At 44.5% G+C, this 16708-nt stretch overlaps 1 protein-coding gene across 1 annotated transcript in view; it reads right to left on the bottom strand.

Moving 5' to 3' along the window:
- si:dkey-97m3.1 (fatty acyl-CoA reductase 1) overlaps positions 1-16708 on the bottom strand; it is a 64559-nt gene that overhangs the window by 17977 nt on the left and 29874 nt on the right. Inside the window, exon 3 of the mRNA XM_015960775.3 lies at positions 7867-8042. Within this exon, the coding sequence (XP_015816261.1) occupies positions 7867-8042 (176 nt within the window). The remainder of the gene's footprint in view (positions 1-7866; positions 8043-16708) is intronic.

Genomic DNA, 16708 nt, shown 5'->3' with positions numbered 1-16708 from the left:
AAGCGGCGCGAAAGAAGGATGGAGGAGAAACTCACAATCTGGATTTATCAGAAACAAAACAACCCTTTGTTGTTGTTGTTGCTTATAATTCCTTAAAGTTCCTCCTTTTAAGTTTCTCAGCATTTTGTTATGGGTTCCCGGTCCCTCCTCCTCCCACTCCTACATTTCATTCATGATCTCAGATTCTACGTCTAAATGAAGCTTTTGTCCTCGCGCTGCAGTGGACTGATAAAAATAAATAAATCATCTACTGACTGGGAGCCCGTTAAAGCTAGCTAAACACACAAATTTGTTTTAATTTTAATAATTCTCCATGTGGACTAAGCCTGAAAAATGACAAGCACTTCTCAGAATCAGAGGAATCAAAGTACTTTACACTACGATAAAACATTCATCCATTCACACACTGATGGTGATGCGCTACAATGTAGCCACAGCTGCCCTGGGGCAACGCTGCCATACACGGGCGCCACCGGTCCCTCCGACCACCAACAGCAGGCAAGGAGGTCTAATACATCACTGCTTAAAGATGAAGGTTTTATAGAATTTTTTAAAAAGGAGTGGGCTTTATATTTAGAACATAATGACCTGCCTGGAACATCAGCATCTATTCTCTGGGAGGCAGGAAAGGCAGTGATGAGAGGTAAAATAATCTCTTTCTCATCACATAAGAAAAAAACAGAAAATAAACGTATCCAGGAGTTAGAAGAAATCATTAAGTCTTTAGAGACATCCACAGAAGAAGAGTTACTGAGCAAATTACGTAAAGCTAAATTAGAACTTCATGGAATTATTGACAAAAAAACACAATTTTTAGCACAAAGACTACGAATAGAAAACTTTGAACATAGTAATAAATCCGGTAAATTTCTGGCCAGCCAATTAAAAATTAATAAAGAGAAAACTACCATATCTGCTGTTAAAGACTCAACTGGGAATATAGTTTATGACCCTGAAAGAATAAACAACACTTTCAGAGACTTTTACCAAACTTTGTACTCACCACAGATAAACCCATCAGATGACGAGATCGATGAGTTCCTTGACAGGATAACACTTCCTAAATTAACAGACAGCCAAGTTGCAGTCCTGGACTCGCCACTAACATCAGCAGAGCTCCAGGAAGCCCTTAAATCCATGACTAATGGGAAAGCTCCAGGTCCAGACGGGTTCCCAGCAGAGTTCTACAAAGAATTCTGGACCATTTTGGCTCCAACATTTTTCAGAATGGTGAGGGAAATCGAAGAGAGCGGCAGATTACAGCCAAACATGAACTCAGCCAATATTAGTCTCTTGTTAAAACCAGGCAAAGACCCAGCATTTCCAACCAGCTATCGCCCAATTTCTCTTATTAATGTTGATCTCAAAATAATTTGTAAAGCCCTGGCAAAAAGATTAGAGAAGGTAACCCCCTTCTTAATACACCCTGACCAAACTGGTTTCATAAAGGGTAGACAGTCGTCCACTAATTCGCGTAGATTACTTAATTTGATAGATTTCTCTTACAGTAGAAACATAGAAACTAGTATATTATCTCTAGATGCAGAAAATGCTTTTGATAGAGTTAACTGGAAGTTCTTATTTGCAACTTTACATAAATTTGGTTTTGGGAACTTCTTCAAAAACTGGCTACAAACATTATACAGTTCGCCAATTGCACGTGTTAGGACGAACGACCAAATATCAGCTAGCTTCTGTCTTCAGAGGGGGACCAGGCAGGGATGCCCACTCTCCCCCTCACTGTTTGCTATCTTTATCGAACCACTAGCAGCAGCAATTAGGCAAACAACAGGTATTAAAGGGATAAAGTGTAATAAAATAGAACATAAGATCAGTGTTTATGCAGATGATGTTTTACTCTTCCTCCAGAATTCTCAATCGTCTCTGTCTCATTCAATAGAACTGATAAACTCTTTTTCAAAAGTTTCAGATTACTCTATAAACTGGTTAAAATCAACAGTTCTACCAATTAATTTCTCTTTTGTCAATTTACTTAATACTCAACTGGAGTCAGGTAATATCACATACCTGGGAATTAATGTCTCTCCCAAGTTAGCAGATCTAACCAAATTAAACTACATCCCACTTTTAAAGAAAGTGGAGGATGATCTTGCTAGATGGAAATCCTTACCAATATCACTGATGGGAAGAGTTGCTACAATTAAAATGATGGTCTTACCCAGAATAAATTACTTATTTTCAATGATCCCAAACAAACCACCAGCTGACTGGTTTAGATCTCTGGACTCCTCAATTACCAAATTCCTCTGGCAGGATAAACCTCCACGAATTAGCTTAAAAACGCTTCAGAAGAGCAAAGACAGAGGAGGACTGGATCTACCCAACTTTTATTATTATTTTTTAGCCAACAGGCTGCAATATATACCAAGATGGTTGCAAGATAACCCACTAGATGAGTCCTGGTTAGACATAGAACAGACAATTTGCAATACGATAGAGCTTTCAGACTTACCATTTATTAGCTCAAGCGTAAGAAAACATGAAGGCTTCAAAAGTATTAGTATCAGCACTTCTCTGACAGCATGGTGGGAGTATCTTAAAATGACAGAGTCTTCACTAGTACCATGCAGACGCACACCTATCTGGAATAATCCTGATATTTTGCAAAATAATAAAATGATGAACCTTCTGGACTGGAAAAATAAAGGAATCCTATACCTGGAAAACATATATGAAGGATTGGACTTCATCCCATTTAATAGAATAGTCTCCCAATTTGGAATAGAAAAGAATAGCTTTTTAGAATACCACCAAATCAAATCTGTAGTCAAACAAAAATTTAAGCTCAATAAAATAGAATTACAAACCCCGCCAAGGGTTTTAGACTTCTGCAATCTCAAACCCCCTAAACTACTGTCTAAAGTATATAAGACACTGTCCAAAATAGACGATAGAATAGCAATCCCTATTGAAAAATGGGAGGTGGATCTATCAGTCAGCTTTGACCAGAACTTCTGGTCCCAAACTTGTTTAAAAACTTTTAAAATGATCATACACCCCAATTTACAATTAATTCAGTACAAAGTTCTACACAGAGTACACTATACAGGTCATCGGATGTTCAAGATGGGGTTTGTGTCGTCTGACACCTGTACACACTGCACAAACAACATTCCTGACAATTACGTTCATGCACTGTGGTCCTGTCCACCTGTCCAGGAATTTTGGGGTAGAGTATGTGAAGACCTGTCAAAGTCTCTGAAATGTCATATCCCAATCACCCCCTCTCTTTGTTTACTGGGAAACCTGGATGATGTCCCGATTGAAAAATCTTTGGTTCACGTGGTTCTGACTGCCATATGCATCGCTAAGAAAACTATCCTCTTGAATTGGAAAAATAGAGAAAATCTCTGCATTAACCAGTATAGAAATCTTTTGTTAGATCATATTGCACTTGATTTAGCCTCTGCTTCCACTTCAAATAAATCTCTCTGGACTCCTTTGATCGGTTCCATCACATAGCGGTGATGGGGGGCCGTTGATGATGTCCTGCGGGATGATGTGGGTGGGGGGGTGGAGGGTCTGAGTTTGGAGTATCTGGATGTTCCCTGGGGATGGGTTCACTGGGGATGTCTGGCACTGGGGGGCTGTTCTCCCCCTCTGGAGGTGCTTGGGTTGCCTCGGGGGGTGTACTGCTGGCGGTTGTGAGTGGGGCCCCTTGGAGGTCTTGGCGGCGGCCATGGGTTACTGCCTGGCGGCTGCGTTGCCCCTGGGTGGGTCTGGGTGGGGGCCTGGGGGCTCGGGGTGTTGGGGTGGCCGGCCCCGTGTGGGGATCTGGGCTGGGCCTTGGGGGTCGGGTCCCTACATGTACGCTGCCGGGAAGAAGGCAGGAATACGCAGAAGTACCTGGCCCGGGTTCGGGGGCGTAGGGCAGGCCCTGGCTCCTCTGTTGTCCCATCACAGGGGAGGGGGAGGTCCAGGAGGGGGAGGACCCAACCTTACCTGGATGTCTTATGTCTTATATATTCTGGAAGTTGTGCAAATGCAGGGATGGGCATAGATATTCTGCTGGGGTGGGGCTGGGTCGGCTCCCTCGGGCTCTGTGGGGCTCTGTGATGCTGCTGCTTTGGGCCCTGGCAGGATGGGCTGGGGTCTCCATGCCCTGGGCGGCGGTATGACAACGGAGGTGCCTATTGGGGTCAGTGGGGGAGCTGGCTCCCTGGAGGGCTAAGCCCTACCAGCCATTCCTCCCCATCCCCGTTTATTTCTCTCCTCCTGCTCCCTCACATCATCACACAAACATGCACATAGGACCTTGGGGGGTGGACAAGTCGAGGAGTGCGGGTATGGACCCCATTTCCGCATTCCTGTGGCTTCCTGCCCCCCAATTTTATTTGCACCTTATGCACTTCCACCGACGACATTCCACGCAAACATACACTTAGGGCCTTGGGAGTGAGCACATTCAACGGCACTTGGCAGGGGGAGTTCTCAGCCTCCTCCCGAGTGCCGGTGCCCACTTCGAATTTTAAACTGCATTTAGACACCAAGGGCTGTGGGTGCAAGTAGGGTGGTGCAGTGGCATCAGCTGGCATAGGCCAGAAAATGCCCGCACTACCCGCTCACCACAGCAATAGAATACACCTCATTAACACACAACACTATGTTGGAGCAGGTGGAGGGAGACCAGGGGGTCTTAGCACACCTCTGTTGTTGCTTGGCTGCCTGGGGCTGGAGACTAGGAGGGAGATCTGGCCGTCTGGTTGGGGTCTGGGGTGGTGGGTTGCTGTGCTCGGCGGTGGGCGGGGGAGCCTGCTCATCAGCACCCCAGCAGAAAGGGTCAAACTCTGGTAACCGGTGGTGGTTGTACCCCATGTGCAGCATTACCGGGACCAGAGTGAATAGGGTGTGTATGGGGAGCATGAATGGGTGTCCGGCGTGTATTTTTGTAAGTCTTTGGTTGTATGTGCATGTGTGAGCATGAGGGAGGGAGTGTGTGACTGTGTTTGTGTATGACTGTATATGTCAGGTGGGGCCTTTGACTCCTCCCTTCTCCTGGGACCTCCTTTGATGATATAGATCTTCGTCTCCCCTCCCCCCTGTCACACCTGGTGGGGGTGTGATGCCTTGGTCTGCCTGAGTGTTCGTGGCTCCCGGGTCAGGGAGTTTAAGATTTTTGGCATCTGCCTGATCAATCCCGGTGGCGGCCTGGGGGGGTCTGGGTCCCTGGGCTCTGCTGGGTCCCCGGCGGGGGTGGTCGCCCCTGGGTCCCGGGTCGCTGGGTCCCGGACTCGGCCGGCTAGGGGGTGGGAGGCTGCGGGCAGGCCTGAGGACTTGCCGCTGATATCTCCCGGGGCTCTGCCGGCTGCTGGTTGTGGCCCCCCGGGGCGATCCTCTGTGCCTCTCGAGGGGGGCGGGGGCCTTTCTGGTTGCGGGCTCCTTGGGGTTCCTGTGTTCTGGGGCAGCGCCTGGATCTCTGGGACTTGGAGCTCCCCCCCGTCTCCTACGCGTCTTTGGGGGGCAGATCTGTGGTCCCTCACACTCTCTATTGGACGCTCCTATAGATAAACCTTACATAAACAAGCGCGTGTACACACACAGGTGCTCACATGGTGCTCTCATAAGTATGGGCTTGGGCACGTTCAACACATGTCTTAAGACTATGGTGGGCACTCAATGCACTGTGGTATATTATCGTGTGACTGTTTAGTTAAACAATGATTGATTATATATTTCTTCATCAAGTTGACGCAGTGATAGCTTGATTTTGTTATATTGGTGTTGTGTCCCATTTTTTTGTTATGTTTTGCTTTTTTCTCGTCTCATTTTGCAGGTCTAGAAGCAGACTCTTGTTCATTATTGTTTATTTTTGTTGAATCCCCCCCCCACCTAACCCCCTCTCTCCCCACCTTTTCTCTTTTCCTTTCTCTTTCACCTCTGTCTCCGTGTCTGGTCGAAATTACAAAGCATTCAAAAACAATAACAATAAAGTTTTAAATATCAGGTGCGACATTAAAAGCAGACTCTTTGATGCTCCACCTGAGACATTAAAAGCAGATGCTCTGATGCTCCACCTGAGAGTAAAACTGTAAGGCTTGTTACCAGCATTCAGACATCAATTCTGCTTGCTTCACAGCCAGACAGGACACGTAAAAAAAAAAAAAAAAAAAAAAAAAAAAAAAAAAAAAACTCTGTGAGAGGATGGATCGACTTCAGAGTAAACGACGGGAAAAGCGGCGCGAAAGAAGGATGGAGGAGAAACTCACAATCTGGATTTATCAGAAACAAAACAACCCTTTGTTGTTGTTGTTGCTTATAATTCCTTAAAGTTCCTCCTTTTAAGTTTCTCAGCATTTTGTTATGGGTTCCCGGTCCCTCCTCCTCCCACTCCTACATTTCATTCATGATCTCAGATTCTACGTCTAAATGAAGCTTTTGTCCTCGCGCTGCAGTGGACTGATAAAAATAAATAAATCATCTACTGACTGGGAGCCCGTTAAAGCTAGCTAAACACACAAATTTGTTTTAATTTTAATAATTCTCCATGTGGACTAAGCCTGAAAAATGACAAGCACTTCTCAGAATCAGAGGAATCAAAGTACTTTACACTACGATAAAACATTCATCCATTCACACACTGATGGTGATGCGCTACAATGTAGCCACAGCTGCCCTGGGGCAACGCTGCCATACACGGGCGCCACCGGTCCCTCCGACCACCAACAGCAGGCAAGGAGGTCGTATCAAAAATACTTCGTCTGATTGGGTCAGAAAAGAGAAAATAAACAAAATAATCCCAAATTTTTTAGACTCGCAGTCCTGAAAAGTTCAGTGGCGGCTCTACTAACAGCTTTTACGACCCCTCTGGTACTACGCCGTGATCGGGTCACGGCGCTGGAATAAGTTAGTTACGTTTTCTCTGCCTTTCGTGATGTTTCAGCGTTCTTAAACTGCAAGAGAAATCTGAGCTGATAAACAGTAAACTGTAAGAATAAAAAGTTTATTTGTGAGTGATAAATGTGGATTAGATCAATAACTGATGATGGTAAAATAGGTTAAAGGTCAAACATCCTGTTTGGTTTATTTGTGCAGAACTTATTTACCTACAGTTTTTAAAATCAAAGTATTTTTCACTTTCTTTTCTAAAAGTGGGAAACTTGACAGTTAAACAGTTTATGTGACTTAAGCTTAAAGTAAGTGCAGAACACACAACAGAGCTGATTAAGACCGGTGCTGTGTCCAAAAGCGTTCCTCTTCCTCCTGTGTTAGTCTCGCTCAGTTTGGACTCCCTTTCTCCTCTCTGCTGCTTTAATTGGCTGAATCGAGTCAGATTAAAGCTCAAATACACAAATTAGACATCTTCGAACCCTGGAGGTGATCACAACCTAAACGGGGTTCTGTGTGTCTGCAGAAACCTAAAACATCAAATGATCTTTATACAAAAAAACAAATGATTACGGCTCATTTTTTGTAACTAAAAGTGAATTTCTCCCTTTGAATGACTTAATTTCCTCTAGTACAGAACCTTTATTGTATAGTTTTATTTATTTGTAGTTTTTAGTCTGTAAGGTCCCGGCTCAACCTGTCCCAACAATGTTTCCCACACCAAGTAAAATAATTTAGATACAAGACATACCACCAAGTTGGTGAAAATTTACATTTGCTGTTAAAATAACACTAATTTAAAAAGATTTCACGACCGTAAACGCAGTCGTGTTAAAACCTAACATATGAGGAGTTTAATTGGTACCACTTCCTCTTTTCTTTGAATCACTAAAACTTGTTCAGCCTACTCAAATGGGACAACAGGAAGTTCATGCTGACGGGAACAAATAACACCTCGCCAAAATAAAACAGAACCAGGAGTAATGTAAGGTATAAAGGTGGGCGTTATTTGGAGCTTACTTGAGAGGCTCGTCGAAGCGGATGGTGGCGGCGCAGTGGAAGACTATGTTGATGCAGGCGGTGAGCTTCGCCACATCCTCCGAGCTGATGGAGAGGCCGGGCTGCGTCAGCTCGCTGCTGATTGGGATGATTTTCTGGTGGAAATCGGGATTGTCCTCTCTCACTCGGTCGAAAAGCTGCAAAACAATTTATTTTTAATTTATACTATTAATCAGGATTCAACTGCAAGATGGCAGTGTTTCCTCCTCTGCACAAGACTAGTCTGCATGAGATAGGGTCTCAAGGTCTCATGCATTCCTTCTAACCTGCTTATTTTCAGCTCAACAGAAGAATGAAGAATGAACTCTTTTCTTTGAATTAATCAAAGAACTCTATTTTAATAAAGCTAATCCATCAAAGTGTTTGTCAATAAATAAGATGTGACCGATCTGTGATATCAAAATATTAATTACTTTATTATAATCCTAGAAAATACAATGACTTTAAATGTTCCAACAGGACTCATCTCACGTAGCGTTAAAAGACATAACATTACTTTCACTGAGCCAGTCAGAATCTGACGGAGGCATGGTTTTGATGGTGTTTGGTAGTTTTTCATTCAACCATAAACCAAAGCATCCGAAGTATAAAACTATGCCACGTCATCTCTAACGCCAGTTCAAAGCGTTCCAGAGAAAGTGACGGAGTGACCAATCCTGATCTCTACTCTAACCAAAAAGAACCAACGACAAGCTGAAAAATTTGTCGCTATACCAACTGTGGCAACAGTTCCTTTCAGAATAAAAGCTAAACCATCAAGACCCAGGCTTGGGTCTCACCAGACGCCAACAAATTGTCGTGTACCCGGAAGTATCTCACAGACTGGTCTGATAGGCAACCGCGGCTTTTCCTACCGGCTCGGTTCCAGAGAGGGTCAAGCTAAGATCTCGACATTCCAGATCTACAGAGGACTTCCTGAAGGGTAGGTAGACCGGCAAATGGTGTCTCATGTGTTTATGGACCTCCTAACCAAAGCTTAATGCGAAGACAACACCTTCAGTTCCCATCAGAACTAATCGCTTCTTCGGATTTGCTGGTTCTGATCAACATCACACGTCATCCATCCACCGTCTCATCCACATTATTTACACCATACAATTAGTTTTAAAGTCAGTCTAGTTTAATTTGTTAGTAATAAAATTCTTAACTTATAAACTTGACTTTCTCTCTTCTGTTGTCTCTGAGTGAATATGAAGCGGTTATCTAATCCCTGCTTTAAAAGTTCCAATCTTCCGGTTTAAATAACTCACAGATCCGTGAGGTGGATTTCATATTTCCTATGGAATCCTACGCCTTATGGCTCATTAAATAACATGCAATTTAGATCATTACAGCAGATAAGAGTTTGACTTATTTAGAACTCAGAACGTTTGGCCGAGGGAAGGAGGAACGGCTAACAGACGTCTCAGGTTTCAACAGCTGAAGTTTCCAGGAATGCAAATGACCAAGACGACAAACACTGCAAATGTGTTGCTTTGCATTACCGCTTGAAGCAAAAGAAAATACAGGCTTTCCCCTTGAAGGAGAGGATGTTTTCACTTCCTGAGAACATGGTGCAGAAGACGCTTTTCTGTAAAACTTGTTTGTTTTACCCATGCAAATAAAAAAAATACCTAAAAAAGAAGGAAAACAACATTTGTGTTCGATATTTTGACTCAATAAGACTAAATATTTTAAAAAGTAGCTCAAATCTATTATTTATACAGCTTGTGTTCACAAACATTATTCCTCTGGGGAAAAAAAATCAATTTATTAGACTGGAAATAAGGAAAAGACAGAAAAAAAACTCCCAGAAAAACCTCTTAAAACACCTTCAGAAATTGGAAGAACAATGATTCAAAAACACTTCAGAAATCAGAAGAAAGTCTGGCTTCTTGGGATGACTCGGCACTTTTGCATATTCCCATACAACCTGCATGTGCACCAGAGTTGACATAGAAACCCAACACAAAGGCCAGTCTGTGTGAGGTAATTCCACCTGTTCCCTCTGCCGTTCAACCAGCTGAAGGGCGCAGATGATGTTCCAATGTGGAGCGGGGGATTAAATGAACTCTGGTCCCCATTTATCAGCTCGCGTCCCAGTCAGATGACATCACACCCCGCAGAGCGTCGTGCACCCGCGGCCCCGCCGGGATGGAGCCGCTGCACCCTGTCATAAGATGCTCTCCAAGGATGTCAGATTTCATCATCTGGTAGAGCCGCTCTGCTGCTAACGTGACTGGCAGCAAAGCACCACTTCTGCCGATAGTTCTGGCCGACATGGGGAGCATAAAAGCCAGTGAGGGTGGGGAGGTGGTGCAATCGGTGAGCGTGCTGTCAGGAGATTTCTGCAATGTGTCAGCTGTCCCGACAGACAGATGTTGAATTAAACAGCGTCTAACAGCAATTTATATTCATTTCTTTATCCTCTTCAACTTTTTGATTTGTAATGCCTCGTCTCCAAATACTGCAAACTAAAACTGTCCTTATTTAGCACAAGGAGTGGGGTGAGGGGGTGGGAGGGAGGAATTGTTCCAGCATCAGATTGAGGCATTGTTTTCATTAGGTAATGTAAGAATAATAGTGTTTCACCCATCTGCTGTGGGCCAACAGCTGGATGGAGCAGACTGATGGGCTGCAGAAAAGTGCAAAGACTCACTAGAGTTTAACCGTGCAGGCCGTTCCCCCGTACGGTGGGGGCCAGAGCTGACGAAGTCACGCAGTGACCTCAGTTAAACTTCCTCTTGAGCGTGTGTAGCTTAGCAACAATAAACAAACCATCCAGAATTTATCATTGGGGCCACGCTACGGCAACCACAAATTTGTGTAGTTAAATCCCACAGAAAACACGTTTTAAACAGCTTTACGGGAAAATGACGGTAAAAACAGGAATGCATGTTTAGTAGAATTATTAGACTTTCAAATATTTTATTCGGTCATTCTGTCAGTTATTCCACCCACTGTAGAAACTGGTCCCTGAACAGCCTCAGTTTGGTGAAACAGTTTACATCTGCCAGGATTGATGAGCTAACAGCTAGTCTGATAACAGCCAAGGCCTAAATCTTTGCTGTTGCTTTAAAACATCTGAAGTCTATAAATTACACAGACTCGTGTGAATTTTTATTTATCGTCCACATGGATGTAAATTCAGCATCTCACAACAGTTTTTGTCGAAATAAAAAATTCCTGCCAGACTTGAATCCTGAAGACACCAAAGGAAAGCAACGCATTCCTGCTGCTGATGAGGTTTATGATTACAAATCTAAAATTCATGGTGAGGTAAAAGATTATGAAAAACCAACATGTTTTACAAAAAAACAAAAAAAAAAACATTCCTTCAAGACTTTCTAAATGAGCACATTTGATTATTTGTGTGTTTTATAAAAACCAATGCACTGCCTGGCCAAAAAATTCAATTCAATTCAAGTTTATCTATATAGCGCCAAATCATGACAAGAGTTGTCTCAAGGCACTTCACATTGTTAAAAGTCCGCTTGGTCACTTTAACCGTTTAGACTACGTTACCCATGATGCACCTCGGTATATGTACTTCCGGTTGGGAATGTGTTTAGCGCAGTTCAGCACAGCTGAAAGGTGTTGGATGATCAGCGTTTTTCTCGTGCGTTCCTGTGCGAGTTACCCTCGGTGTGCGTGTTTATCATGTGGGCATCATGAGACGAGAGTGATGCTTATTTGACTTTATCTGTGAGTTGAGCGGTGTAATTTGCTAAGTAAGAAGCTGGTCCCGTTGCCATTGCTAAGCTGCGGGTTCTTTTGGCCTACTTCAGGCAGCCTTGGTTGCAGCTTCTATGGCATTCCATATGCGACTTACTGTCAAGTATGGTGGTTGGAGGTGGATGAAACTGTTTACTGTGTTTATTATTGGACCTGTAGAGATGCTGTTAGCGAATACATATACCAACTAGCAACTCATGTATAGTTTAGGGTGGCATCTAGTGGCTATGAGGTTGTAGCAGATTATATAACGTCATGTTGGAAATCACAGTGCTATATAAACGGTACACTGCTTTTCATAAGGATTAACACGAATGTTGGTTCTGTCTGTTAACGGATTACCACACCTACATACTCCTACACACTCACAATCCTTTACCTGCATTGGTATACAGAATTGCAATTGCCTCACCGCTAACGTTGTACATCCTGTTGATATCATCTGCCGCCACTTGGACTACATTGCTGTGGAGTTCCAATCCTTCTGACCGAGGACGACTCAGTTGAAGCGTGATCGGCAATCAGTGCAAAGAATCAAACACACATGGTAAACATTCCAATACAGGTCAGGGGCCTCATTTATCAAGTTTTCTTAGGCACAAAACGGGGTCGGAAAACTGCGTAAGCAACTTTCCACGCAAACTTTGGGATTCATGAAAGAAAACTTAGCATAAAAATGTGCGCAACTTTAAGTTGACTAAGGACCTGGCTTACGCACATTTTGGACATGGAGAGCACCTGCAGTGCTGCTGCTGAGAAGGATACAATTATGAAATCCTGCAGCATTATCACTTGTACTGCTTCGTTTTCACACAGAACAAGACCCCCCACAGGCACACACACGCATGCGTACACACACATGCGCGCGCACGCACACAGCCTGAAGTGCAGAATAAGGACAGGGGGACAGATTGAGACAGAATGTCATGCGTCTGTGACAGTGTGTGTCCTGTTACTGTGACCCGATTAATCAAGTCTTTGGAACTGGGCACAGAGAGGTTCTGGAACAGGAATTTTGTCTGAGTACTCCTGATATGGGAGAGGATCCACCACCACTGAGTCGAACAGCAGGTCCATAAGCTTGTGCAGGTGGAGCTAAGAGTGGGGCTGTAAGGCTGGGATCAACTGACGACACCCGGTCGAACTAGCTACAAGCTAACCTGATGCTAACCCAAAGCTAACGCGGAGGTGGGAGCTAAGCTAATGGAGGTAGCAACCTAGCTACAACCGGAGTTAACTGTGCACAACACCAGAGCTTCAGAGATACGCCGGGCTGACCGCTGGGTAAAACCGGGTGGAACACAGAGAGCTCCACAAGCCGGCAGCCGCACAGCAGACAAGCGCCGCTGCGATCTGAGATGCGCAGAGCTGCCGCTGGGGAGCACCGGGTGGAAAGGTTTCCATCCCAGAGCTCCACAAGCCGGCAGCCCGCGCAGCACACAGAAGCTGCGATCAGACAGAGAAGCGCCGAGCTGCGGGGAGGGGAGAACCGGGTGGAAAACAAAGGTCTCCCGAGAGCTCCACAAGCTGATAGTGGGAACCCAGCTCCACCAACATGTTATATTTCAGCCCATTTTCTAAAGTGCAGCATTATGTTAAATGCACTGGGTTTTACCTTATTACATATAAATTTCATGGTTAAACAGTACATGTTAAAATCTAAGCTCAGCTCGGCAGTGACCTAAAATACATAAATATACTTTTACTTACAGAAAAATATGAAGTGGAGACTCCTTGGATGCTCTATTAGTGCAATTAATGCCACATCAAGTCATTTTGTCCAACAATTGCACAAAAAATATCCAAAAAAGAATACACAAACACAGAGACTCAAAATCCCGGAGCAGTTTCCAAGCCAATCCGAGGCTCTACTGAGGCCTATCCACGGAGCTAGCTCTGTGGTCACGTGGGTCTGATGCTCATTAATTATACAGAATTTTAGGCTTTTAATACACTTAAACAGAAGAGTGAGAAAAAATTCCCCCCCCTCAGAGTTGTCATGAGTGTAAACTAGATCATTTAAACCAAAAACATGTAATGGTACCAGGCTGTAAACATGTTTATTTCTGCTGTGAAATTGGTATTTTTAACATGGGAGTCAATGAGGATTTGCTCGCTTCTGACACCAGCCCCTAGCGGATGAGGGTGGAACTGCAATTTTTGGTACTTCCGGGTTGAGACCAATCTCTGAGCCGCATTACGAGGGCTTGGTCTGGACTCTGAACCACTCTTTCACTATCTGAGCCCGATGAATCCTGGCGTTGTCATCTTGGAATAAGCTTGTGCCATCAGGGAAGATGGAATAACCTGGTGATTCAGTTTATTCAGGTAGTCAGCTGACCTCATTCTTGGAGCACATCCTGTTGCTGAACCTAGACCTGACAACTGCAGCAACCCCAGATCATAGCACTGCCCCCACAGGTTTGTACAGTAGAAGAAGAAAATATCTTCGCTATAGCGCCTCTCAAGATAAAAATCACGAGGTGCTTCACAAAAACAAAAAATTTAAAATATAAAAAAAGAATTTAGAAAATGATTAAATATATGTTTTAAATGAGCAAAAATAGACAACTGTGATTAAAAAATGTAAAGAAAGAGAGAGAGTGAACAGGAAAGAGGGAAATCAGTGGATCCTGAGGAAGGTGGAATAGGTGGGGAGAGCAGAATAAGGAGAGGGTGATGAAGGTCACACCAAAGCCAGCCTGAACAGGTGAGGTTTCAGCTGCTTTTTAAAGGAGGCAGTCGGCCCTAGACATGATGGGTGCATCACTTCATCTGCCTCTCTTCGTACCCTGATGCCCCATCACTCTGGAACAGGGTCCATCTGGACTCAGACCAGTTTTAATAAAGTGTTGGGACAGTTCTTCTCCCAGTTTTAGTTGTTTCTACAATCTCCTTAGATGTTCTCTCTGCTTGATGCATACCAACGATCCGACCCTTCTCACACAGACTAACATCTTTTCCACGACCATCGGATGCGATTTTCCACATGGTTGTTTAAGAAATGAGAAGTAGCTCATTGCACCAGTCAGGGTTAAATCACTTGTTGCAGCTGACAGACAATCACCCATGCAGTAATTATCCTGCAGCAGGTTTGCATCTATTTGCTTAGCAACATTTTCGTTTGGCCAGGCAGAGTAGAATGCCACCATCAGAGGGAAAACTACAAAAGTTGCACCACAGAAAAAAAAAAGGCAGATTAGGTTTAATTTTGTGTAATAGCACAAGATCCAGCAGGGTTGTGTGCCATGGGGAAGTCTTGGGTGTGGTTTAGCAGGATTATGAAATCTGTCTGCACAACCAACATACAGTGGGGCAAAAAAGTATTTAGTCAGCCACCGATTGTGCAAGTTCTCCCACTTAAAATGATGACAGAGGTCAGTAATTTACATCATAGGTACACTTCAACTGTGAGAGACAGAATGTGAAAAAAATCCATGAATTCACATGGCAGGATTTTTGAAGAATTTATTTGTAAATCAGGGTGGTGGTGAAGAGGGAGCTGAGCCAGAAAGCCAGGCTCTCGATTTACCGGTCGATCTACGTCCCAATCCTCACCTATGGTCATGAGCTTTGGGTAATGACCGAAAGAACGAGATCGCGGATACAAGCGGCCGAAATGAGTTTCCTCCGTAGGGTGGCCGGGCTCAGCCTTAGAGATAGGGTGAGGAGCTCGGACATTCAGGAGGGACTCGGAGTAGAACCGCTGCTCCTCCGGATCGAAAGGAGTCAGTTGAGGTGGTTTGGACATCTGGTCAGGATGCCTCCTGGACGCCTCCCTGGGGAGGTGTTTCGGGCATGTCCTGCCAGCAGGAGGCCCCCGGGTCGACCCAGGACACGTTGAAGAGGTTACATCTCCAATTTGGTCCGAGAACTCTTTGGGGTCCTGCCGGAGGAGCTGGTGGAGGTGGCCGGGGAGAGGACGGTCTGGAGCTCCCTAGTTGGGATGCTGCCCCCGCCACCCGGATAAGCGGAGGAAGACGACGACGACGACAAAGATGTTTCACCCATTCAACAAAAAGAAAACGGTCTGTTATAGATAAACTTTATTGTTCTGATGCAGTGAGGAAAGGACCTTTGCTGTCTCAAATTTTAACATCTGTGTAAAGCTCATCCTCAGAAAAAGCTTATTTCTTCTACTTAGCTGCTCTTTGACACACAGCCAGCGATCACTACTCAGTACTAAAGAAATCTACAGAAAATAAATACATTTATTTAGTGTTTTTTGCCCAATGCAGACTAAAAGAAACATTTTAAAGCACAGTTAAATTACATAAAGTCCCAGAATGGATTGAGTGCGTCAGGGTCAGAGGGTTGAACAAGGCCAACAACGTGGGCTTCAGAGAGCCTTTTGTTCAAAGCAGAGATGGACATTTGTGGGATTGTGGCGTTGGTTTGTAAAAAGGCTCTTTGGATGATAAGCGGTCTAGTGCCAGCCTTCCACCGCTCGGATCTAACTCCCCACCCTGCACCCACCCACGGCTATCAGTGAGCAAGCTGCCTTACACAAGGAACACAATAGTTCAGTCTGCAGCACAAAGGAGGAGGAGGAAACACAGCAACACTTGTGTCCATCAAGCAAACATCTAAACCAGCTATGAGGTAAAATTCCTTTAACCTCCAGAGGTAATGAGAAATCCCAACCTCACCATCCTCAGCGATGGACGGTGTCATTTGTAGGACCTGCTGGGTCATAAATTCCATTAGGAGTGCTTGAAGCAGCCGCTGCATGGACTTTCACAGCAACCCAACGCTAATGGCACTTTCCTTTCGGCCAGCAACCCGAGACGACATTTAAACAGCCTCTCTTCTCACTAACTGCCCTTTAGCTGGACTCTACTCTTTTCACAGCCTCTGTACCCCGGAGGAAAGGGATGCCCGGGAGAGAGGAAGATAAAGCAGAGAGCAGTGATGGGGGGAGCTTTAAGAGGTTGTGTTAATTTAGAAAGGGTGTGAAGACGCCTCTGCTTCTGCCTCTTATCTGAAAACATCTCTTCTGTCTCTGCTTTGTTATTTATTCAATCAGCTAGCAGGTCCACCTCAACCCCTTTTGCCTTCACTTTTACAACACCCAAGTCAGAATTTTGCC

The sequence above is a fragment of the Nothobranchius furzeri genome, chromosome 1 (genome assembly GCF_043380555.1).
Source record: "Nothobranchius furzeri strain GRZ-AD chromosome 1, NfurGRZ-RIMD1, whole genome shotgun sequence".
In the NCBI taxonomy this organism is placed as follows: domain Eukaryota; kingdom Metazoa; phylum Chordata; class Actinopteri; order Cyprinodontiformes; family Nothobranchiidae; genus Nothobranchius; species Nothobranchius furzeri.
Note: the sequence above shows the minus strand (reverse complement) of the source record. Positions and strands in the feature narration are given on the sequence as shown.